This window comes from Gambusia affinis, linkage group LG18, assembly GCF_019740435.1.
Source record: "Gambusia affinis linkage group LG18, SWU_Gaff_1.0, whole genome shotgun sequence".
In the NCBI taxonomy this organism is placed as follows: Eukaryota; Metazoa; Chordata; class Actinopteri; order Cyprinodontiformes; family Poeciliidae; genus Gambusia; species Gambusia affinis.
The window spans coordinates 22,184,627-22,207,936 of NC_057885.1; the positions used below are offsets into that span (position 1 = coordinate 22,184,627).

Genomic DNA, 23,310 nt, shown 5'->3' on the forward strand with positions numbered 1-23,310 from the left:
ACAACAGGAAATATCTTCACACTCCACATGTTTCATCCAGCAGGTTACAGGTCAGTCTGTCTCTTCTAGTTTATTGTTGGTCAGTTTTTATTCTGACTCTTTTAAGATGAACTCTGTTAAAATATTTAAGACTTAATAATCTTTAGTGTTGTTGACAAACTAGAACTTGTTAAAATTTTTATATTAAACAATAAAAGGCTTAATGCAGGAAAGTTCAACACAATCTATTTCTACTTATTATATCTGTGAAAGGTAAAGGCAGTTGGTCCATTTTGTACTTTAAAACTGTTGAAACTCGTCCACCCAGCACGTTTTCTGCACAGCCGCTTTCAAGATGGCGGCGATGTCAGTAGGACTCAGTGTAAACGTATTCATGCCTATTGTCCAATCAGATTTCTCAGATTTCTGACATACCCTTTCCATTTTGTTAATGTTCTGTTTTTGAATGTGTTGAACTGGTTTGCCCCTCAGGGCCACCGTAGTAATGGCTCTGATTATAATATAAATTATTTGGTTTAGGAAGAAAAGGAGAAAACTTTTTGACAAAGAACAGATTTGTTTGAACTTGTTCTGTTTGACATATTAGATTGTAATAATAATAATAACTTTGAGTCGTTTATTGATTTGCTTCAGATTCATGTTTTAAATAATTTCCAAACCATTTCTGGACTAAAACCAGAAACAATGATCTGTTATTCTGTTACTCAGATTAATTTATTCCGTTTCACTTTATGTGTTTAAAATATTGTTTTGGAGGGACCAAAGGTGACAACAGTGGTAGGATTTTGTTCTGAAGTTAGTATGTTGCTGGTTCAATCTGCCTCTTTCAGAATATCCTTGGACAAGACTCTAAACCAGGGGTCTCAAACTCCAGTCCTCAAGGGTCGCTGTCCTGCAGTTTTTAGATGTGCCACAGGTACAAAACACTGGAATGAAATGGGTTCATTACCTCCTCCTTCTGTAGATCAGTTCTCCAAAGCCTTAATGACCTAATTATTCTATTCAGGTGGTGCAGCAGAGGCACATCTAAAGGTTGCAGGACTGCGGCCCTCGAGGACTGGAGTTTGAAACCCTTGCTCTAAACCTTGTCTCTGCCAGATTGCTCCAGGGCAGCTGTGGCTGTTATCTAGTATTGGTCACTATCAATGTGTGTGAATGTGTGTGTGTGGGTGTGTGTGTGTGTGTGAGAGACTGAATGCAGTGTGAAGCAATTTTTAGTCAACTGGACTTGATAAAGAGCCATACAACTACAAACCATTTATAATTTTTTATGGAAATGGTAAATTAGAGCTCTAATTTATTGTTTCACATACAACATACAACTTTCTGTTGAAACGGAGCTGAAATGTTATGAACCAGCCGATCAAACATCTGTCCTGATGTTCTTCATCACATTGCTGATGTTTATTTGTTCTGATATTTCAAAGCCAGATGTTTCTGAGCTCAAAGAAGCCGAGATGAAGTTCAGAGAAAACCACCAGAAATGAAGCCTAGGCGAAAATTCAAGCTGGGAGACAAAACACAGCCGTCCCACATCAGACACTCACCACGCCCCCGCTGCAGCCAATCGGGACAGGTGCGCTGCACCGCTTCAGCCAATCGTCGTTCACGGATCCCTTCAAAGGACAAGCCTCCCCGGATCTTCTCGCTCGTCAGCCGCACTTGACCCACCTCCTCCCCATCTCCACCATCATCCCAGGGACATCTTCATAGCTCCCTCTCTGCTCCTTCGTTCAAGGCTCCGTTCCACCACCAGTATTCGGACCGGGGGGAAGACTACCCTGAGCTAAACCTGGACCGATCACCTGCCTGGTGATCCTCAGCTCACAAGTCTTCCGCCGGGTTCGAGCGCCAAAGAAAAATTCCGGATCATTAAATCCTCTAACTGCTTCTCTTTCTCTGTGTGAGTCTATCCAGATTGAAATGTTCTTCACCTTATCTGTAAATGCTGCTGAATCATTCAATAATTATATTAAAGCTGCTGATGTTGTTTCTGATGTTGCTTATACCTCAGTCTGAGTTTCTTCAGATTCAGGTAAAAACTGAGTTTCTGGTTTCATCCAGAGAGTTGGAGAAAGATGGAAAGTTTCTGTGGGTTTGTGGGCAGAACCAACCTGGTTCATCCAGAACCAAATGTCTGTGATGTTTATATGGTTTAATGTTTGTTTTTAATAATGTCGTTAAACTTTATTGTTCTGCAGGGTTTTTTTATTCAAAAAACCCTGCAGAACATATTAAACATATTAAAACAAACTAAACCCAAACAGTTTATCTGACAGCAAATCAAGAACATTTTCTCATTCTCAGTGAAACATTTAATATTTCCATAAATCTCATTCATTGTTCTGTCTGTCCAGCTGCTGCTGACGTCTCTCTTGGATCCAGAAGCAGAGGGTCGAGGAAAGTTCGGCCTCCATGTTTCTCTGGGACTGACAGCAGCAGCTCTGATGGTCAAAGTTTTCCTCTATATCTCCGTTCAACAGAACCTGAAGTTTCCTGAAGCTGCTGAAGGACAGATGGCATCACATTTCACTCTTCATCACTTTGGTAACCAGAGCACATCCTGATTGATGTGGTCGAAATTGTAAATTATATACATATATATAATTTAATGATGCTTATATATATAAAAGCATCTTTAAATTTTCTCCACCATCATTGTATTTCCTGATGTTCTCTGACTCTACATTTGCTCTGCTGTTTCATATGGAGTTTGGGGCACAGAAATACTTTTAGCATTAACATTTAAGTTACTTACCTTTTTAACTGCATTTGCATAGGTAACTTTTTTCTTGTGCACATTTTGTACCTACACCGCTGTTTTATGAGCTTCACGTCCTTTAAATGCAGCATTATGTTCCCCACCACAATTACAACACTTTAACTTAGTTCCTTCAGAACATTTTCCATTCTCATGCTCCACTCCACACTTGGCACATCTGGTCTTTTCTCTGCAAGCAGCAGCAATATGTCCAAACCTTTGACATTTATAGCATCTTGATGGTGGAGGAATGTATATCCTTGCTGTATAACTAACATACCCAATCATCACATTTTCAGGTATCCTCTTCCAAGTCCAACATAACTGACTTACCAGGACTTTTAACTCCTTCTCTTGTAACAAACAATCGTTTCACTTTAATCACCAGAGCTCCTTTTACATTATCTTTACTCTCTTCCTCTGTCAGATCAGTTGATAATCCAGATATTACTCCCATTACTTTTTCTTTGTCCTGCCATTTTTGTGGATTGATTGTTTTTCCCAATAATGTCTTGCATCTCATCAGTCCTTGCACCTGATCTCTATCTCTGCATAACACCAATAGATTACCATCTCTTAATATTTTTGACTGTTTTCACCTCACCTGCTATTTTGTATATTGTCTCACTTATTTTTAAAGGATTCAAAGCACATGGGTTCTGGAATCTAAGAATAAGTTTAATTTCATTTCTTTTATTTTCCTCTCTTTTTTTCTTCATCAGATTCCAATCCTTTCCTTTTCTTATTTTCTTGGTTCACCATTTCCCAGTCTTCTGTTTATGCAATTTTCTTACTAAAACTTAGGGATTTTAATTGCTGGTGGAAAGTTCAGATTACTGTGGTGAGTCCGGTCAGAACTCAAAAAAACGCAGTCGCCCTCCACAAAGTTCAACTTGTACTTGCCGTTTTTCTAGAAAGACAGACAATAATACAACATCAGTGTCCGAATAACTCCCAACAAATGACTGAGCAAGTATTACCCATGCTAAACAACTGCAATATTAATAATTACAAACATTTCGTTTCTAGATAAATACACTGCACAAGAAAGAAAACCACATTTTGTAGCTCTTAAGCGCACACGTGTACGAAGCATGCTATCAATTAAGGGTAAACTGAAATAGTCTATTGAAAAAACAATGTCACCAACCCTCCCGACATTACTTACTCACATTTCACGCACACACATCGAGAGAAGGTGACAACAAACTGCAAACAGCAAGATTAAATACACAAACTGCGAACGGTAAAAACTCTGCAGCTCCTTTTTTTTCTTTTCTCTCCCCTTCTTCCTCTGCATGCTGCTCACCGGTGCTCTAAGCTCCGCCCCTTAAAGGGCTCAACATGGCAGACTGCCAGGCAGCCTTTTTCACACTTACAATAACCATTATTCATACTACAATCATCCGACTCATCTAATTCTTCACATTCATCCATCGCACTTCCTTGTTTAAAGTAACCTACTATCAGTGATGGCATAGTTACTTTGAAAAATAACTTTAATCGGACTACTGATTACTCCTTGAAAAAGTAACTTAGTTACATTACTGACTACTTGATTCGGAAAGTGACTAAAAGTAACTTTTTTAGTTACTTTCAGCAGCTGCTAACAACAACGCTCCACCTATTGTGAAAATCACATTGAGCTTTGCCAATTCTTAATTGTAAGCTATTTTATAATGGTAACATCAACAATGTGTCTCCACTGATAAGGTTGAACTGAAGAGGAGATTGTACAAAAAATAAAAAACGTGAGTAATTTGTGTGGTCCACTGTTGTCTGGAGAACTCTAAGAAGGATTTTAAAGCCCCCCCCTCTTTCCCCCCAGCCTCCAGATTCTGTGTTACGGCCCTGCGTTTGGTGTCACAGCGCACAGAGCTCCTCCTGCAGCTCCACAGCTCAGATGGCTGCACAGATTTGTGACACTTATCTTAATATTAATAATTATAGTGGCGTTAAGTTGCCATTATAATTATTGCCAACTACGGACACGTTTATTCGTGGCTGTTTTCACGTTTATTGCGCTGTTCATATTGGTCTCGATGTTTGCAGTTTTCTGGAGCGCAACGCGAAGCTCGACGTCATTCAGAGGTAATATATTAACTTGACATTAACAAAGACACAGCGAGACGGATCATCCGGGAAATGATGGACAGGGAGAGACTGAGTAAAACTACGTTAATGACGGACAAATTCTTGGATTTATTGAGTCTCTGCTTATTTCCAAGCCCAAATGAGCAACTTCACGTTCAAAAACGAGCCCAAAAAGGCGCAACCCGCCACTCATTAAATTTGCAAGCGACTTTTAAAAGATGAAGTCCAAAGCCGCTTATAATAATCGGACTTGGCGACAGAAACTCAAAATAGTTCCAGTTTTTCCACCAACAAAATCTCCCTCCATTGTTTACATTTCTGTCGCATTGAGACGTCGGTCACTCGACAAGACACGTCGAGGAAATACGATTAAATAACAAAATGTCAATGTGATTTTTACAGGAGGTGGAGCGTTGTTGTTAGCAGCTGCTGAAAGTAACTAAAAAGCTACTTTTAATGTAACTTAGTAACTTTCCAAATCAAGTAGTCAGTAATATAACTAAGTTACTTTTTCAAGGAGTAATCAGTAGTCCGATTAAAGTTACTTTTTCAAAGTAACTATGCCATCACTGCTCGTTACTGAAAAAGTGGTCTGAGGTAACGCATTACTGACATCAATGCCTACAATTAACTCCAAATTACACCTCCGTCACTTTAACTTTAACCTACAAACGCTTTCCAGCTATCAAACAGAGAAAGCCGCAAGTGTCAGTCCAGCCCCACCACGAATCAAATCAAAGTTTGTGTATAGCAGGAAAGTTTGCACAACCCACAGCATTCCGATCCCAACTCTTTTTGCTCGCTTTCGCTATGGCAAACCGTTTTAACATAGATTTGGTTTCGTCTGACTATCCGTAATTACATTCTATAGATATCTAAAAATGCATTTTGAGTAGACAAAACTACATTCTGATTACCGATATCCAGAATGGTAATTTAAGACATCTGTATTTACATTCTGACTAGTAAAAATAATAATTCAAGTTACAATAATTATTCAATTACATTTTGACGAGTCAAAATTCCTTTCAAGATATCTCAAATTACGACACTGGATCTGTCATTTGACGGGACACATCCATAATAACAATTTAAGATATAGGCTATCGAACTTAATTATGACTAGTCAAAATTACAATTTTAGATATCTGAATTAAGAAATGCGCAGAAGCCTCTTTGTGTTGTCCAAACAATTTCCTGCACAAAATTGTCAGTAAATGCCACAACGTAGAAAGAACTCGGCAATGTTGGATGCAGAGAATGCAAAACTTCAACTATAAGACTGCTTCTCAAATCTGCAAAGAATTTCCTATTTTCCATTCATTTCAAATGTTTATTCAATTCTGACAATCCAAACTGGCAACCCACATTAATTAAATGGTGAAATAATATTGACTACAAAATACTATAAAAGATATCAACATTTTTCCTACACAATCCTAACAAACGTTTTTAATGTTCTCTTCACAATATTTAAAATGGTTTGCAGTTGATTGATACATGAACAGATAGGTTTCCCCAAGTTAACCCAGTGTGGCCCTCTACCACCATTAGTTTTATAATAATAAAATATGTTTATTATTATTAACTGTTTAGTGCAAAAAATTGATTAAAAATCGATTTATTCACTGCAGGTTTATGTCTGTAAAGGCTGAGATGGAACGGCACTGAAAGCAGTGCTTTAAACCATTCAGACAATAAGAACAACAGAGACGCAATTAAAACTGTCAGATAACTTATTACCCATGATAATAACTCAGATATAATCCAAATAGTTTGGATGTATTTTTATTTCTTTGCTATTTACGGAAAGTTTTTGTTTATATCATAGGTTTTTGTTGTCTTTGTATCCTAAAGAAAAAGATATAAAACTTCAAATATTTCACAATAAGATATTAACATTCATGGAAAAACCTCACATAACCTTATATTAAAGCAGAAAATACGGCGGCCACCGTGAGAAACACTTACAGTATTTAATTATGCCACATAACTGATCAGTACAGTTTTGCCAGGGAACACAAAAGAAAATTTTTTCCCCATGTCCCCGGAGGGCTCCGTAATTGTCTAATTTACGTAGTAGGATAAAACATTTTACTTAAGTACATGTTTCTTGTGAATAAATGTAAAACACAATAATTAAATCCTAAATCTGTATGATTCCCAGGTCAGTATATCTCTAATTATAACTTAACTAAGTTAACTTGTTCTAACTTAACTTAAATAATAACTAAATGAATGTTTTCTCAGCAACAACTTTGTTCATATTTTCTATTTATGACATTTTAGAAATAAATGAGAGCACAATTTTAAAAAAAATTTTGTAACACCAATCAGTGAATTATCTCTAAATGGTTTCTCAGTCTGAAACTATTTAGAAGACTCCTGATTGAACAGAAAACATGTTGACTCTCCATAATGAGATGTTTACTTATATTGAACAATTGTCCCCATGCAAGGAAGAAAGAAAAGTTATTGTGTGAGAAGCTGGTTGTTTAGAGTTTTATCAAAAGTTGAGTGGAAGGAAAAGCTGTGCTAAATTACGTTGCAACAGGGATAACAGCAGCCTTGTCAAAAAGCCCACTGACAATTTTCAAGGAGTTTCAAAAGGAGGAAGGAGAAACCAGAGGCTGATTCAGAGCAGACTCAGTTCACTCCTTCACAAGTGTTGGATTCACTCAGATGAATCCTAATTACAAGCATTTTACCTGGACTGAGGAGAAGTTTTTGTTTCAGATCAAAGGAAAATTTGTAATTAATTCTTATACCAAGGCTCCTGAGTCTCCAGAGTGAAACTATTTTGAAATTAATAGATTTCTCAGAAATCTGATATCTCTGTTTAGCATCAAGTGATTTTCTGCAATTTTCTAATTGACTGTAAATTATAATCAACGTTACATGAAGGTTTACAGAAAACAAGTCTGTGTGATGAATCTATATAAAATGTATCTTATAGTGAAACTGACCAGCAATGCTATACTTGTATATTGTCATTGACTTAATACGCTCTTCATTATTTAACAGTAAAAAAATAGTAAAACTCACTGATGGGGTTTTTTTCACCATAAGTCCAGTTGTTCCTTGTATTGTTAGTGATGATGTTCCTGATGTTCTGCTGCCTCTCCTCCTCTTCCTCTCTCAGGATGAAGATGATCTCCAGCATCCTGCTGCTCCTCATCCTCAGCTCATGTCTCTGTGGTCAGTCTCCATCTTGTCTTTGTGACAGAAAGCTCTCTAGATGGAGCTGAAAGACTCCCATGTTCCAGTTCTCAGTGTGTCTGCTCCTCTCTTTCCCTCTCTGTCTCCTCAGCAGCAACATTTGTAGTGAATGTGACACAGAGCAGCTATCAGGCAGAGGAGAACCACAGCATCACTCTGGAGTGGACCTTCACCACCAGACCCGACTCCTCTCTGTCCTCCATGTTTATCCTCTGTGAATTTCTAGATCCCCCTAGAGGATTGGTTCTGTATCACGTCTATGAAGGTGTTGAGATTCCAGAATCTCAGGATGAACAGTTTTCAGGACGAGTCCAGAGTGACAAAGACGTCCTCAGAGAAGGACGAATCAGACTCCATGTGTCCAGACTGAGGACTGAAGACTCTGGTCTGTATCTGTGTGACGTGAAAACTGAAGATGGATCCAACTCTGGAAGATGTCGACTCAACGTTACTGGTGAGTTCATGTTTCAACATCTGAACTTTATAAAGTCTAAATGCTGTAAAAGTGAAATGAAACTGAAAAAATGCAGCAAAGTTTTTCTGATATAAAGAAATAAATATTTAAACTTTTGTGTTTTTCTGTGAAATTATTTCTTCCTGTTTCTCTTGGTTTTAATTTTCTTAGATTATTTTTTCCTCTGATTTAGTTTTAGAAACTCAGAATGAGGTAAAAGTCCTAATTGGTTTCATCCAGAGAGTCGTAGAAAAATGAAAAGTCTTCATGTTTCTTTGTGAACAGAACCGACCCGGTTTATCCAGGTTAAAACAGAACCAAATGTTTCTGTATTGATTATATGGTTTCATGTTTAATTGTTTCCCATTTGACTTTATTCTTCTAAAGGTTTCTGTAATATTCAAATCATTTTTCTCTCTTTCCAGCTGCTGCTGATGTTTCTCCAACCCAGAGAACGACCTTGGGTCCAGAACCAGAAGGTCGAGGAAGGATCGGCCTCCATGTTTTTCTGGGACTGACAGCAACAGCAGCAGCTCTGATGGTCAAACGTTTCCTGACTCTCCGTTCAAAGTGTTGCTATGGATCATGATCCTGTGGGCAGGAAGGAGCTGCAGTAGCAGTCTGTGTCGGACTGAATCTGAAGAAGCCTCTGACTGAAGACTGTTGCTGTTTGACCAAATCGTGGCTGCATGACAAGCAGACAGGTCAAATATCAGACAGCAGAGAAAATAGTTCACTGAAACATGGATGACATCATCAGGCTCTGCTAATCCACCTCATCAGCTTTTGCTTCTCCTCTGTAGAGAGAGCAGAAAATTAATTAACCTAACTGATAATGAACTACTAAACACAAGTAATGAATGAACATAAAGTAGAAAATGACTGAACTAAATGAAACCAGAAACCAGGCTGATCTGATCAGAATCAGAACCCAGAAAACCCAAAACATTTCAGGAAGCTGCTGATAAAAAGCAACAAATATTTAATTTAAATTTCTGTTGGATTATCTTTGAACAGAACTATACAAGTAAAGGTCATTTTACCACTTTTAAGTAGTAAAACAATACATTGTTGCCATGGTTACGTATCACTACAACTGTCTGAAAGTAAAAAGTGTAAGAGCAAAAATCCTTGTAGTGGAAGGAACCAGAGGGAAACCAGAACAAGAACCAATCAGAGCTGACGTAGCTGAGCTGCTCCAACATGGCGCCTCCATGTTTTCTCTGTTTATTGAGATCAAACTTCTGGACTTTGGTCTCATCGGTCCAGAGGATTTTGTTCCAGGAGTCATTTGGTTCAGTTCTAATGACTTTGTCCAGTTCAGTCCAGATTAATGGACATTTTTACACAAGTTTATAATTTAAGTGAAAACCAGCTGGTGAAACGTTTATAACTGTTATTTTTTTAAACAACTGATTTTTATAAATGTTTTCATATTGTAGTACTTGTATGTTTCGGCTTATGCCAGCACTATTTCCCATGGTTGCTAGGTCGATCTGAGTTTAGGTGCGTTACTGTGCATTTATCTTGTTAACGGAACTCTGCATGCAGTGGGTGTGTGTTCCAGGGGAAGGTGTTTGGGGTGGGACGGTTTTTTGTTGTTGTTGGATGCTCGCTTACTCTGGTGTGGACACGTAAAGTTCGTCTGCATCGGAGTTAGAGCACATAAACCGCACAGCTGTACTCCTGTTCGGTTATCTTCATTAAAGAAGGATTAACATTATTCCCTCCTGGAGTGGTTACTGTCCTGCACCTTTACAATCCATCCGTGGACCCCGTTTTACAATATGTAGAATATTTTAATTTAGTGAATGAATGAATCTTTGTGAAAAAAGGAACAGAATTTTTCCATCTGTTGTTTTGGATAAACTTTAAAAAGTTTTGTTGAATCAAATTTATTGATGTATTTTTCTCAGTGCTTTGATTCAGACATTTCAAATGAATCAACATGAATCTCACTGAAAAGCTGCCAGTGAGTCGTTTTCTCAGTTTTCAGATCCAGAAGGTTCTGTGGATCAGAACCATCCAGTTATTAAAGCTGAACAGCTGAGAGGTTTTGTTACTGTGATCATTTTATCTGATTTATTTTCTGTTTCTGCTGTAAAAATGTAAATAAATCAGTTTTATAGAAAGATGTTGTCAGGACTCTAATTCCATGTTTAATAAAATAAATTTTATTATTTTATTATATTTATTTTATCTGCAGCGTCTCATTAAACCATCAGATGATCAACATTTAGCTCCAGATCAACTGGTTCAGATCAGCTGGTTAAACTGGAGCTTTGATCAGGAACTCTGATGGAACCAGAACATCTGGACCCAGATGTTCTGAATAACAGAGTTTTAATCTATAAAACTCTGAATAATAATAATAATATTCACCAAAATCAGTCAAATCTGTAAAGATCCAACCAGGAAGTAAAATGATGAAACCTCAGCAGAGATCAGCTACAATGTGTGGTTTTGTCCACATGGTGGCGCTCTAAGCTCTGAATAAAAGCTGCTCAGCAGTGAAAGTTAGTATTTCTCCTCCTTTCTGTCTTTATTCAGTTCTGATGTGAAAACACAGATTTAGAAATGTTTCCTTTAATGAAATGTGTTTATTTCTGATTATTAAATATTGATCTGATCAGTTGATCAGCAGCTTCATCCTGATGCTTCACTCTGTGATCTTCACTTCAGTTCACATGAAACAGAATCAGGAAACAACATAAAATAATTTAGTAACATTTGTTGATTTAATTTATTTATTAATTGAATATCTTTTATCAGATTCTATGTTTCTACTTCCTGTTTATTTATTTAAATATAAAGATAAAAATAAAACAGAGAAAAGTTTGAAAAACACTGAAAACAAAGAAACAAGGAAAGTTTAATATTTTATTAGTTCAGCAACAAAATATCAAGAAACATAAATTAATTTATTGAAGTTTAAATGTTTTTAAATGATCAGTTTTTCAACAATCCAATTAGGACTGAAGACACAAAATAGAACTGAGATTTAACAGAAATAATTTCTCACTAAACCTGAATAAAACAAAGTTTATAATGTTTGGAAGGAATAATGTTCAATTTAATGTGGAACTCATAATTAAAAATAAACATTTTGAAAGAGTGAATGAAATAAAATCTGCTGGAAACTTTATATAAACTGTCAGATCAAATCTGATCATTTTTACTGCAGTTCATGAAGAATAAGTTTATATTTTAATCTGAAATTCCTGCAGATTCTATATTCATCAATGTCTTTACTTTATTCTACTGTGTTTAGGTCTGGGAATAAAAGTTATAAAAATTATCTGCATCTGATAATCACATTTAAAAAAAGCAATAAAGGTGATTAATACATTAAGATTAAAAATACACTTTTTACAAAATAATGTACATTAAATTCCCACTGGAAATAAACCCAACAGATAACATTCACACATGCAAAAATATTCAATAATAATTTACAGAAACAGAAGGAAGATGTGATTTAAGGGCAAATATGAATAAAAATAAGAACAACATTGAAACAATGTGAACATCAACCTGTGGAGAGACTTTATGAAACAGAACAGATAAAAAAAGGAAAAAAATTACAAGCATTAATATATTTATATAGCAATATAATCAAAGTTATGAAAATATATAAATATCTTTAAATAGTAATGGAGGAAATAAATAAAATATAATAAATGGGATATATTATTTTTAGATCATATTTACATGTTTTATATTGAAGAATAAAAACAGTGTAAATTTCTTCTCACTGTGTTTATGAACAAATTCTGTAGATAAAATTATTGATTCTTAAATTGCAAAACTGTTTTTTGTGCATACATGTTTAATAAATGTGTTCCTGCTTCTTTAAATTGATTTGTTCAAAATACCAAAATTCACTTTCACTGCATCAAAATATTGATTGTAACAGTTGAAGAAACTAATCTTGAGTCAACTGGAGCAGAGATCCCAACCCTGGTCCTCAGAGTCCAAAGTCCTGCAGATGATTGAATGATTAAAACTCCTCTGAAGAACCTGATGGCCTGCAGAGGAGCTGCTGCAATCATTGCAATCAAGTTGTTAGAACAAAGTCACATTCAAATGATGGAGGATGTTGAGCTCTGAGGATGAAGGTTGTGGATCTCTGAACCAGAACGGTTCTTAACACTCACTGTGAGTTTGGTGATCTGTTCATCTTCTGCTTCTTCTGTTTTTCTATTTTTAATCAAAGAACAAATAATCAAACCAATAATCAGTGCAGCGATCAGAACGACTCCAATAATCAATCCAACATGTTTGTTTCTGCTTCCATCTTCTTTTTTTTCCTCCTCATTTTCTGTAAAACAGAATCAGAGCTGAAGGTCAGAATCCATTTCTCTTCATCTGCTGCTCTCAGACCAGCTGCTTTCTGCAGCAGCTTTAGAAAACACAAACATCTGGTCTGACAGGTTGACTGCAGAACCAGAACCACATCTGGCCTTAAAGGGATATTCCCCCTTAGATTAGCCACAGCCCCCACAGAGACTCTAAAGACATTTTCACCTTTAAGAAGATTCACTGATCTGAACATTAAAACACTTTATGCAGCTTCCTTCTTTCACTGGAATATAGAAACCATGAAAACTCACCTGTAGGAGGCGCTACATCCAGGAAGACGATCCCGATGGGGTCAGAGGTCAAAGTGTGTCTCTTCCTCCTGGTTGATTCTCTCTGGAAAACTCGACACTCGTATTTTCCCGAGTCGTTGGTCGTCACGTTGCTCAGAAGCAAAGACACGTCTCCGTCCTTCATCCGTCTGTCCTGCAGCTCCACCCGCTTCCTAAAAGATGGATGCTGGATCTCTGGATCAGGCTGTTCATCTCTGAACAGGAAGACATATTCTGGTTCCAGGTCTGATCGGGTCCACTGCACAACCACAGCAGATTTGTTGTTGGGGAGTCGGCATGGCAGAGAGACGTTCTGTCCAGGAACAGCTGAGATGATTCTATGAACTACAGGACAGAGTATTGAGAGCAGAAAGGTCAGAGGTCAAAGTGAAGCGGTCCACTTCCACAGCAGCAGCTGTCCAGAGACCAAGGAGAGACACTGAACTCTGACCTGGACTGGAACAACAGATCTGGGGCCTCATGAATAAAACAGAGCTCAGTTTTCACAATAAAACAAACAAAAAATCTGGATGCATAAACCCACATAAACTAAAGTGCTGCCACAGAAACTGTAACTAATTTATCCCTTCAACCAATTTAAGTTTTTACTTCACAGTTTCACTTTAATAATGAAATAAAATGAAGATGTTGAACTTTTGGCTTCAGCAGTTTTGTGATAGAATCGCAGTTTTCATCTATTAGATCAGCTGATTTCCCAGGTGAATTTGGTCTAGAATCACCACTCTATATTGAGGTCGACCTACTGAACTCTAGTGCTTAGAGATGTGATCAAACATGAGCTTTAATAAAGAGGCTAAAGCATTTCACTAATAAACAGTTTATATTTATGCTCAACAAAGACATAAAAAGTTAAAAGTAAAAAGAAAAAACTCTGACCAAATAACTCACCAAAGACGTTGAGTCGACATTCTGCATTGTCAGAACCATCTTCAGTTTTCACGTCACACAGATACTGACCAGAGTCTTCAGTCCTCAGTCTGGACACATGGAGTCTGATTCGTCCTTCTCTGAGGACGTCTTTGTCACTCTGGACTCGTCCTGAAAACTGTTCATGCTGAGACTCTGGAAACTCAACTCCATTATGGACCTGATAGAGAACTAGTTCTTTATGAGGAGCCAGTAAGCTGCAATAAATGAACAGTTCCCTCCAGGATCCCTGAGTCTTGGTGGTGAAGGTCCACTCCAGAGTGATGCTGTGGTTCTCCTCTGCCTGATAGCTGCTCTGTGTCACATTCACTACAAATGTTGCTGCTGAGGAGACAGAGAGGGAAAGAGAGGAGCAGACACACTGAGAACTGGAACATGGGAGTCTTTCAGCTCCATCTAGAGAGCTTTCTGTCACAAAGACAAGATGGAGACTGACCACAGAGACATGAGCTGAGGATGAGGAGCAGCAGGATGCTGGAGATCATCTTCATCCTGAGAGAGGAAGAGGAGGAGAGGCAGCAGAACATCAGGATCAGCAAGTCCAGGAGTCCAGTTGTTTCTTATAATAACTGGAAAACAAGAAAAACAAGGATGTATTAAATTATTCTGTTATAATTCAAGAGGAGAAAACACCAGAAAGTAAAATCAGGAAATAGTTTGTTGGGTTTTTTTTCTAGAATTCACTAAGTTTTTCACATATATTTCACACTTTTCTAATAAAATGTGACAATAAAATATATTTTAAATAACAACATTGCAAATGAACCACAAAGAAAATAAAACTGAAGCTGTGATGAGAATCGTTCCTCTATAAGGAAATCTGCTGAGCTGCATTTGTGTTTGTGAGATTCTCAGCAAATATCCAGTCGGTCGAAACTCCAAGAAAAATAAACCAAAAGATTTAATCCTAAAGATTTATCTCTTTTATTAAATCTAATATGAATCATTTTACTGAGCTAAACTAATGAGACATCTTCATCCTGAGAGAGGAAGAGGAGAGGAGGCAGCAGAACATTAGGAACAACTAAAATATCTGGTCTTTTCTCAGACACCCTATAGGTTTTTCTTTTCTTTTTTTCTTTTTTTTTTTTTTTTTTTGCTTTTTGGTTTCTATTGGTTTTTCTGTACTGCTGGAAATCTATACTTTGATTTTACAACATAATATATTAACTGTAAACATTATGATGCTCACCTGATCAGCTGTGAATCCACCTGCACTGAGATCCGCTGCAGCTCCGCTCACGATCAGCCGGCTGACAGAAACAGTAGTGAACTGAACTGACAGGAGGAGACTTTATATAGGGTCAAACCAAGTCGACACAGATTAGTTATTCTGTGTCGACTTTGCCTATTGGCTCACAAACCAATAGGCGTTTCTAATACCATCCAATAGTCAATCTTTACACAGAATCATTTGCATTCTCAAGTTTACACAGAACGAACATTCTGTGTAAGGACCATCTATTGGGTCCAATAGGAGTGTGAGGCCAACGCCACCTGCTCATGTAAAACTCGTACCTGTCTGACTGACTGACTGCAGCAGCAGCAGCAGCAGCCATGTTCTTTAGTAACTTCAACAACAACAGTTCGCCTTCTTCTTAGTAACCCGGACATTTAGTTCTCTGTTTTGTTCAGTCAGTGTTTAGCAGACGGTTCGTCCACAGCTGATCAGGTGAGCAGCATAAACCTGTTTTATTTAATTGTTGGTCATTTATTGACACAATCTGCTACATTACAGGACAGAAACTTTAAGGACCAGGAGTTGGAATAACAAGCTAGTAAATAAACACAGGAACGTCGTCAGATAAGTTAAATGCGTTCAGATCATCATCGTCATTGTAGTGGCGACTGTTTGTCAAACCAAACATCCCATAATAGTTAAATCTATTGGACCAAGGAGCCGGAGCTTCGTGGACGGAGGACCCAGCAGCGGCGGCCTGGCTCTCCGGGTGAGGCAGGAGGGAAGGAGCTTCAGGGCGGGGATCCTCTCTGAGAACCAGCGCTGTTCGGAAGAACCGGACGGATCCGAACTTTGGAAGGAGTCAACCCGGTCCTGCTCAACTTTTAACATACAGAGATTTTGTTTTAATATCCTTGTTCTTATATTCTTTTAATTTAATTTAATTTAATTTAATTTAATAATTGTACTTATTAAAAGAAAAGTTACAATTGTCTGTATAACTGTACAATGCCATGTTTTAAAAAATGTCCCAAGTAATAATAAAATATTTGGAAAGAAAAAAAAAATTTAATCCTTGCTCCATTACTGCACTGGGCTGATGTTTCGTCTGTCATAGTTTTATGTTTTCATATTTTCTCAGTAAAGTTGATCAAAACTATTTTCTAATTTTTAGTGATTTAGATCTGGAGGGACAAAAAGCAGAGGGCTGCACGGTGGTGCAGTTGGTAGTACTGTTGCCTTGCTGCCTGGGTTCGATGCCCGGCTTCTACAGAACCTCTGAGAGAAACACACCTCAACCCTCCACGGACGGAGGCTCTGTGTCTAACAGTCTAACAGAGGCCTGCCTCTAACAGAGGCCTGCCTCTAACAGAGGCCTGCCTCTAACAGAGGCCTGCCTCTAACAGAGGCCTGCCTCTAACAGAGGCGTGCCTCTAACAGAGGCGTGCCTCTAACAGAGGCGTGCCTCTAACAGAGGCGTGCCTCTAACAGAGGCGTGCCTCTAACAGAGGCGTGCCTCTAACAGAGGCCTGCCTCTAACAGAGGCGTGCCTCTAACAGAGGCGTGCCTCTAACAGAGGCGTGCCTCTAACAGAGGCGTGCCTCTAACAGAGGCGTGCCTCTAACAGAGGCGTGCCTCTAACAGAGGCGTGCCTCTAACAGAGGCGTGCCTCTAACAGAGGCGTGCCTCTGCATCGGAGGCGTGTCTGCCTCTGTGTCTAACAGAGAGTCTGTCGGATACAAAGCCTCCGTCCGTGGAGTCAGAGGTGTGTTTGCCTCAGAACCTCTGTTAGAGGAGACAGAGGCAGGCACGGCACGCTTCTGGCTTTCACAGAAGCTTTGTCAGAGGCACAGGTGTGTCTGCGTAGGAAGCAAATGCGTGTCTGATGGTGTCTGCCTCTGTTACAGGTCTCTAGTAGAGTTTCTGTTAGAGGCAGAAGCGTGTCTGCGTGTCTGCGTGTCAAAAGAAGACACGCAGATATTTGTAATAATTTGTTGAATTCACTCACTCATATTTTCTCCAGACACGCAGACACTGGGTTGGGCCTGTGGATTTTTATTTTATTTTCACCAGAGCAGAAGAAGAAGCAGGAAATATTTGCTTTTACAGTAAATGGAAAAATAAACTATAAAAAACAACCTTCACGTTTTGGAAACTGGACTTCTTTTGCCTGCGTACGAAACATCAGCCCAGTGCAGTAATGGCGCAAGGATTTAATTTTTTTTTCTTTCGAAATATTTTATTATTACTTGGGACATTTTTTTAAAACATGGTATTGTACAGTTATACAGACAATTGTAACTTTTATTTTAATAAGTACAATTATTAAATTAAATTAAATTAAATTAAATTAAATTAAATTAAATTAAATTAAATTAAAAGAATATAAGAACAAGGATATTAAGACAAAATCTCTGTAGGTTAAAAGTTGAGCAGGACCGGGTTGACTCCTTCCAAAGTTCGGATCCGTCCGGTTCTTCCGAACAGCGCTGGTTCTCAGAGAGGATCCCCGCCCTGAAGCTCCTTCCCTCCTGCCTCACCCGGAGAGCCAGGCCGCCGCTGTTGGGTCCTCCGTCCGCGGAGCTCCGGCTCCTTGGTCCAATGGATTTAACTATTATGGGATGTTTGGTTTGACAAACAGTCGCCACTACAATGACGATGATGATCTGAACGCATTTAACTTATCTGACGACGTTCCTGTGTTTATTTACTAGCTTGTTATTCCAACTCCTGGTCCTTAAAGTTTCTGTCCTGTAATGTAGCAGATTGTGTCAATAAATGACCAACAATTAAATAAAACAGGTTTATGCTGCTCACCTGATCGGCTGTGGACGAACCGTCTGCTAAACACTGACTGAACAAAACAGGGAACTAAATGTCCGGGTTACTGAGAAGAAGGCGAACTGTTGTTGTTGTTGAAGTTACTAAAGAACATGGCTGCTGCTGCTGCTGCTGCAGTCAGTCAGACAGACAGGTACGAGTTTTACATGAGCAGGTGGCGTTGGCCTCACACTCCTATTGGACCCAATAGATGGTCCTTACACAGAATGTTCGTTCTGTGTAAACTTGAGAATGCAAATGATTCTGTGTAAAGATTGACTATTGGATGGTATTCTGTGTAGAAACGCCTATTGGTTCGTGAGCCAATCGGCAAACATCACACAGAATAACTGATCTGTGTTGACTTGTGAATGCAAAACAGGACCGTCAGTTCAGTTCACTACTGTTTCTGCCAGCCGGCTGATCGTGAGCGGAGCTGCAGCGGATCTCAGTGCAGGTGGATTCACAGCTGATCAGGTGAGCATAATAATGTTTACAGTTAATATATTATGTTGTAAAATAAAATTATAGATTTCCAGCAGTACAGAAAAACCAAAAGAAACCAAAAAGCAAAAAAAAAAAAAAAAGAAAAAAAAACAACTAAAAAAACTAAACTGTCTGACAAAAGACCAGATATTTTAGTTGTTCCTGATGTTCTGCTGCCTCCTCTCCTCTTCCTCTCTCAGGATGAAGATGTCTCATTAGTTTAGCTCAGTAAAATGATTCATATTAGATTTAATAAAAGAGATAAATCCTTAGGATTAAACCTTTTGGTTTATTTTTCTTGGAATTTCGACCGACTGGATATTTGCTGAGAATCTCACAAACACAAATGCAGCTCAGCAGATTTCCTTATAGAGGAATGATTCTCTTCACAGCTTCAGCTTTATTTTCTTTGTGGTTCATTTGCAATGTTGTTATTTAAAATATATATTACTGTCACATTTTATTAGAAAAGTGTGAAATATATGTGAAAAACTTAATGAATTCTAGAAAAAAAACCAACAAACAATTTTCTGATTTTACTTTCTGGTGTTTTCTCCTCTTGAATTATAACAGAATAATATAATACAGCCCTGTTTTTCTTTTCCTAACCAGGATTCCAGTTATTATAAGGAACAACTGGACTCCTGGACTTGATGTTGATCCTGATGTTCTGCTGCCTCTCCTCCTCTTCCTCTCTCAGGATGAAGATGATCTCCAGCATCCTGCTGCTCCTCATCCTCAGCTCATGTCTCTGTGGTGAACCAGCTGTAACAAAGCAGAGAGAAAGTAAGAGGGTTTGAGCAGCGTATACACTAAGTGATTGTTAGCACCCGCTAAATGTGGATCTTTGGTTCTGGTGGAGAAAATCAGAGTGGAAGGATTCAGAGGGATCGATTGATCAGAGATCATATTGATCTGCTGGGAAATATTGATAATGGTTTATTAGTGTTTTTGTGAGGCTAAATTATGAGCCCTGAAAGCTCCTTTTAAATAAACTATATTATTATTATTATAAATACTTATACTGCTACAAACAAGGAGGTTTCCATGGTTACCGGTTCACGTGGTGGCAGACTTCCTGGTATTTATACTAATTTAAATGTATTTATGGATGTTAACAGGCGACCAGCAGCTGCTCTCTATTTCCCCCAGATTGTGATTTATAAAGGAAAAGTGATCACGGCTTTATGCATCCAGATTTTTTGTACGTTTTATTGTGAAAACTGAGCTCTGTTTTATTCATGAGGCCTCAGATCTGTTGTTCCAGTCCAGGTCAGAGTTCAGTGTCTCTCCTTGGTCTCTGCTGCTGCTGTGGAAGTGGACCGCTTCACTTTGACCTCTGACCTTTCTGCTCTGTTTTCTCTGTCCTGTAGTAAAAATCTCAGCTGTTCCTGGACAGAACGTCTCTCTGCCATGCCGACTCCCCAACAACAAACCTGCTGTGGTTGTGAAGTGGACCAGACCGGACCTGGAACCAGAAAATGTCCTCCTGTTCAGAGATGATCAGCCTGATCCAGAGATCCAGCATCCATCTTTTAGGAAGCGGGTGGAGCTGCAGGACAGACGGATGAAGGACGGAGACGTGTCTTTGCTTCTGAGCAACGTGACGACCAACGACTCGGGAAAATACGAGTGTCAAGTTTCACAGACAGAAGCAACCGACAGGAAGAGACGCACTTTGACCTCTGACCCCATCAGGATCGTCTTGCTGGATGTGCAAAAAACTGATTGAAAATCGATTTATTTACTGCATATTTATGTCTGTTAAGGTTGAGATGGAACTGAACATAAAAGCAGCTCTTTAAACCATTCAGGCAACCAACACAACAGCGACACAATGTCAGATGACTTATTACGCCGCGATAATAACTCAGAAATATAGTTTGGATGGACAGTATTTATATTTCTTTCCTACTTATGGAAGGTTTCCGTTTATATCATAGGTTTGTGGTCCATTTGTATCCTAAAGAAAGATATAAAACTTCAGATATTTCACAACAAGATATTAACATTCATGGAAAAACCTTACATAACCTTATATTAAATCAGAAAATATGGCGGCCACCGTAAGAAAGACTTACAGTATTCAATTATGCCGCATAACTGATCGGTACAGTTTTGCAAGGGAACGAAAAGAAAAAAAATCTCCATGTCCCCTAGGGGGCTCCGTAATTATCTGTAAACCAGAATAATCCATCCATCCATTTTCTGTTCACCCTTGTCCCTCAGTGTGGTCAGGAGGGTTGCTGGTTCCTCTCCAGCTAACGTTCCGGGCGAGAGGCGGGGTCACCCTGGACAGGTCGCCAGTCTGTCTCAGGGCAACACAGAGACAGTCATGTTTTTGGACTGTGGGAGGAAGCCGGAGAACCCGGAGAGAACCCACCATGCACAGGGAGAACATGCAAACTCCATGCAGAAAGACCCCGGGCCGGGAATCGAACCCAGGACCTTCTTGCTGCAGCTCTACCAACTGCGCCACTGTGCAGCCCCTAAACCAGAATAAATGTAAAAAATAAAGGCTTAGAATATTTGACTGTGTGAATCTATATAATGCTTGTTAGCTTCACTTTCTGGAATTAGAGACAAAAACTATTTAACACAATTAAAAAATTTTTTGTGTTCTTATTTATTTCTACAATTTAATAATAGAAAATGTGAACACAGTTGTTGCTGAGAATACATTCATTTAGTTATTATTATTTAATTTAATTTAACTTAAATTATTTAAGTTGGTTAACTTAAATTATTTTAATTAAGTTATTAAGCATGCAGATATAGGACTTAATTATTGTGTTTTACATTTTTTCCAAAGGAACATGTACTTAAGTAAAATGTTTTATCCTACTATCTAAATTAGACAATAAACCAACATAAAATATAATGAACTTACTTGGTTAGTTTTCTTCCTGCATCTGTCAACACTTTGTTTCCTCAAATGGAGGAAACGGCCCTTTAGTTGCTCATCTTCACAGCGTGAGAAGCGCTGAACGCAGGTAACTCTCTCAGAGGGCGGGGAATATATGGCAAGCCGTTTAACATAAATTCGGTTTCGTCTGACTATCCGTAATTACATTCTAGAAATCTAAAATTGCATTTTGACTAGACAAAACTACATTTTGACTATCCGGAATGGTAATTTAAGATATCTGTATTTACATTCTGACTAGGAAGAATAATAATTCAAGATATCTTCAATTACATTTTGACTAGTAAAAATTCCTTTCAAGATATCTCAAATGACGTCACCAGATTCGTCATTGGAAGGGTCACACATCCGTAATTATAATTTAAGATATCTCGAACGAAATTATGACTAATCAGAATTACAATTTTAGATATCTGAATTGTGTAAACCCCTCTTTGGCTGTACTGAGCTGTTCTAAGTTGCCTGAACAAATTCAATGGCGCTGGCAGTTTTGGACAAAATTGTAAGAAAATATCACAATATAGAAAGAGCTCTTCAGAATTGGATATGCGGAGAGCGCGATTTTATTGTATTGATATTAATATTCCCCAGCTCGGGCCAGTTCAAGTAATAACCAAATGTAGTTTTTATACTGTTGTAAAGCTATCTGCCTCTTCGGAAATTATAGTAAAGCCAGCCAGCTCTTGATTTTGACATACACGGCACTACACCCATCCTTTAGCTCCTCTGAAAATAAAAGCGAACCCCGGTTCATGTCTGATTCACACTTTAAGTTCCTTTCCAGCGTCTATAAAAGTTTAAAACTTTGTATTCATGCATTTGTAACAGGAAATTATGTATATCAAAATACATTTATACATTGTGTGAAATGCATAGTGTCACCTTTAGGAGATACAGGGACACCTGCAGAGGATAGACAGATATAGACAGATAAAAACAGATGTATAAAGTAAACATTATGCTAAGGCATTTGAATATGATTCTCTTTTAGGTGGTTGAGGTAGACCAGTTATTCATATTATAAAAGAGCAGATCGACTTTCTTTTGGCCCAAGGTGGGGCTTTGTGGTCCATGGTGGCATCAATGGATGTTCTCGCTTAGTTACTTACTTGAACTGCAGCACAGACAATCACACCTCAACAGTGCTACTTCATTTTCTCAAGGCAACAGGCCTCTATGGTTTACCTTCTAGAGTGAGGTCAGACCATGGTGGAGAGAATGTGCAAGTGGCTATTGGTGATGAACGTCGGAGGCATCTAACTGGGGAATCCATTCATAATCAGAGAATTGAGCATCTGGAACCATTTTATAGCACATTTTATAATCTTAAAGATTCAGCCCTCTTGGATCCCAGCAATGTTGTGCACAAACTTTCTCTTCACATGGTTTTTCTTCCTGAGATTCAAAGCCGACTGGAAGAATTCAGAAAGGCGTGGAACCATCAATCCTTACATACAGAAAACAATAAAACACCAACACAAATCTGGACTGAACGGATGTTGGCAAACAGCACAGCAACTAACAACGTGTTTGGTGGAAATTCCAGCGCATCAGAGACTCTGCAACAGCATGGCCTTTGGCCACTACCAACCACTGATGCTGAAGAGGTTCCTAGTGTAGTTGTAGAACCAACCCAAACCAGGCTCAGTCGGCACCAACCTCAGTCATTTAATCTTGCAGTCAATCATATTTCAGATCTGAAGGAGAAATACCAGGCCTGTTGTGCAGAAACTGCAAATGCTTTATTGATTTAAGTACATGTCACTATGTTTGAGGAGTGACAAACATCAA

General features: G+C 38.4%; 3 protein-coding genes across 6 annotated transcripts in view; 2 read left to right on the forward strand and 1 right to left on the reverse strand.

Annotated features, from left to right (window-relative positions):
* The window catches only part of LOC122821018, a 37,077-nt gene continuing 13,767 nt past the window's right edge, over positions 1-23,310 (forward strand). Inside the window, exons 1-3 of the mRNA XM_044098820.1 lie at positions 1-50; positions 7,998-8,053; positions 8,166-8,528. Coding sequence (XP_043954755.1) covers positions 28-50; positions 7,998-8,053; positions 8,166-8,528 — 442 coding nt within the window. The 5' untranslated portion in view covers positions 1-27. The remainder of the gene's footprint in view (positions 51-7,997; positions 8,054-8,165; positions 8,529-23,310) is intronic.
* LOC122821024 lies at positions 11,766-14,651 on the reverse strand. Of its 3 annotated transcripts, XM_044098846.1 has the most exons (5): positions 14,544-14,651; positions 14,069-14,431; positions 13,763-13,767; positions 13,142-13,493; positions 11,766-12,849 (listed from the first exon to the last, which is right to left on the reverse strand). In XM_044098846.1, the coding sequence occupies exons 1-5, from the start codon at positions 14,632-14,634 to the stop codon at positions 12,611-12,613; spliced, it is 1,050 nt and encodes a 349-aa protein (XP_043954781.1). In that variant the 5' UTR covers positions 14,635-14,651; the 3' UTR covers positions 11,766-12,610. The 3 variants fall into 3 exon arrangements, with proteins under 3 accessions (XP_043954781.1, XP_043954780.1, XP_043954779.1); XM_044098845.1 differs by lacking the exon at positions 13,763-13,767 and having other exon boundaries at positions 13,142-13,504; positions 14,069-14,428; XM_044098844.1 differs by lacking the exon at positions 13,763-13,767 and having other exon boundaries at positions 13,142-13,504.
* On the forward strand, positions 18,513-20,326 carry LOC122821079 (programmed cell death 1 ligand 1-like). Of its 2 annotated transcripts, XM_044098953.1 has the most exons (3): positions 18,513-18,584; positions 19,214-19,379; positions 19,967-20,326. In XM_044098953.1, the coding sequence occupies exons 2-3, from the start codon at positions 19,247-19,249 to the stop codon at positions 20,323-20,325; spliced, it is 492 nt and encodes a 163-aa protein (XP_043954888.1). In that variant the 5' UTR covers positions 18,513-18,584; positions 19,214-19,246; the 3' UTR covers position 20,326. The 2 variants fall into 2 exon arrangements, with proteins under 2 accessions (XP_043954888.1, XP_043954889.1); XM_044098954.1 differs by lacking the exon at positions 18,513-18,584 and having other exon boundaries at positions 18,741-19,379.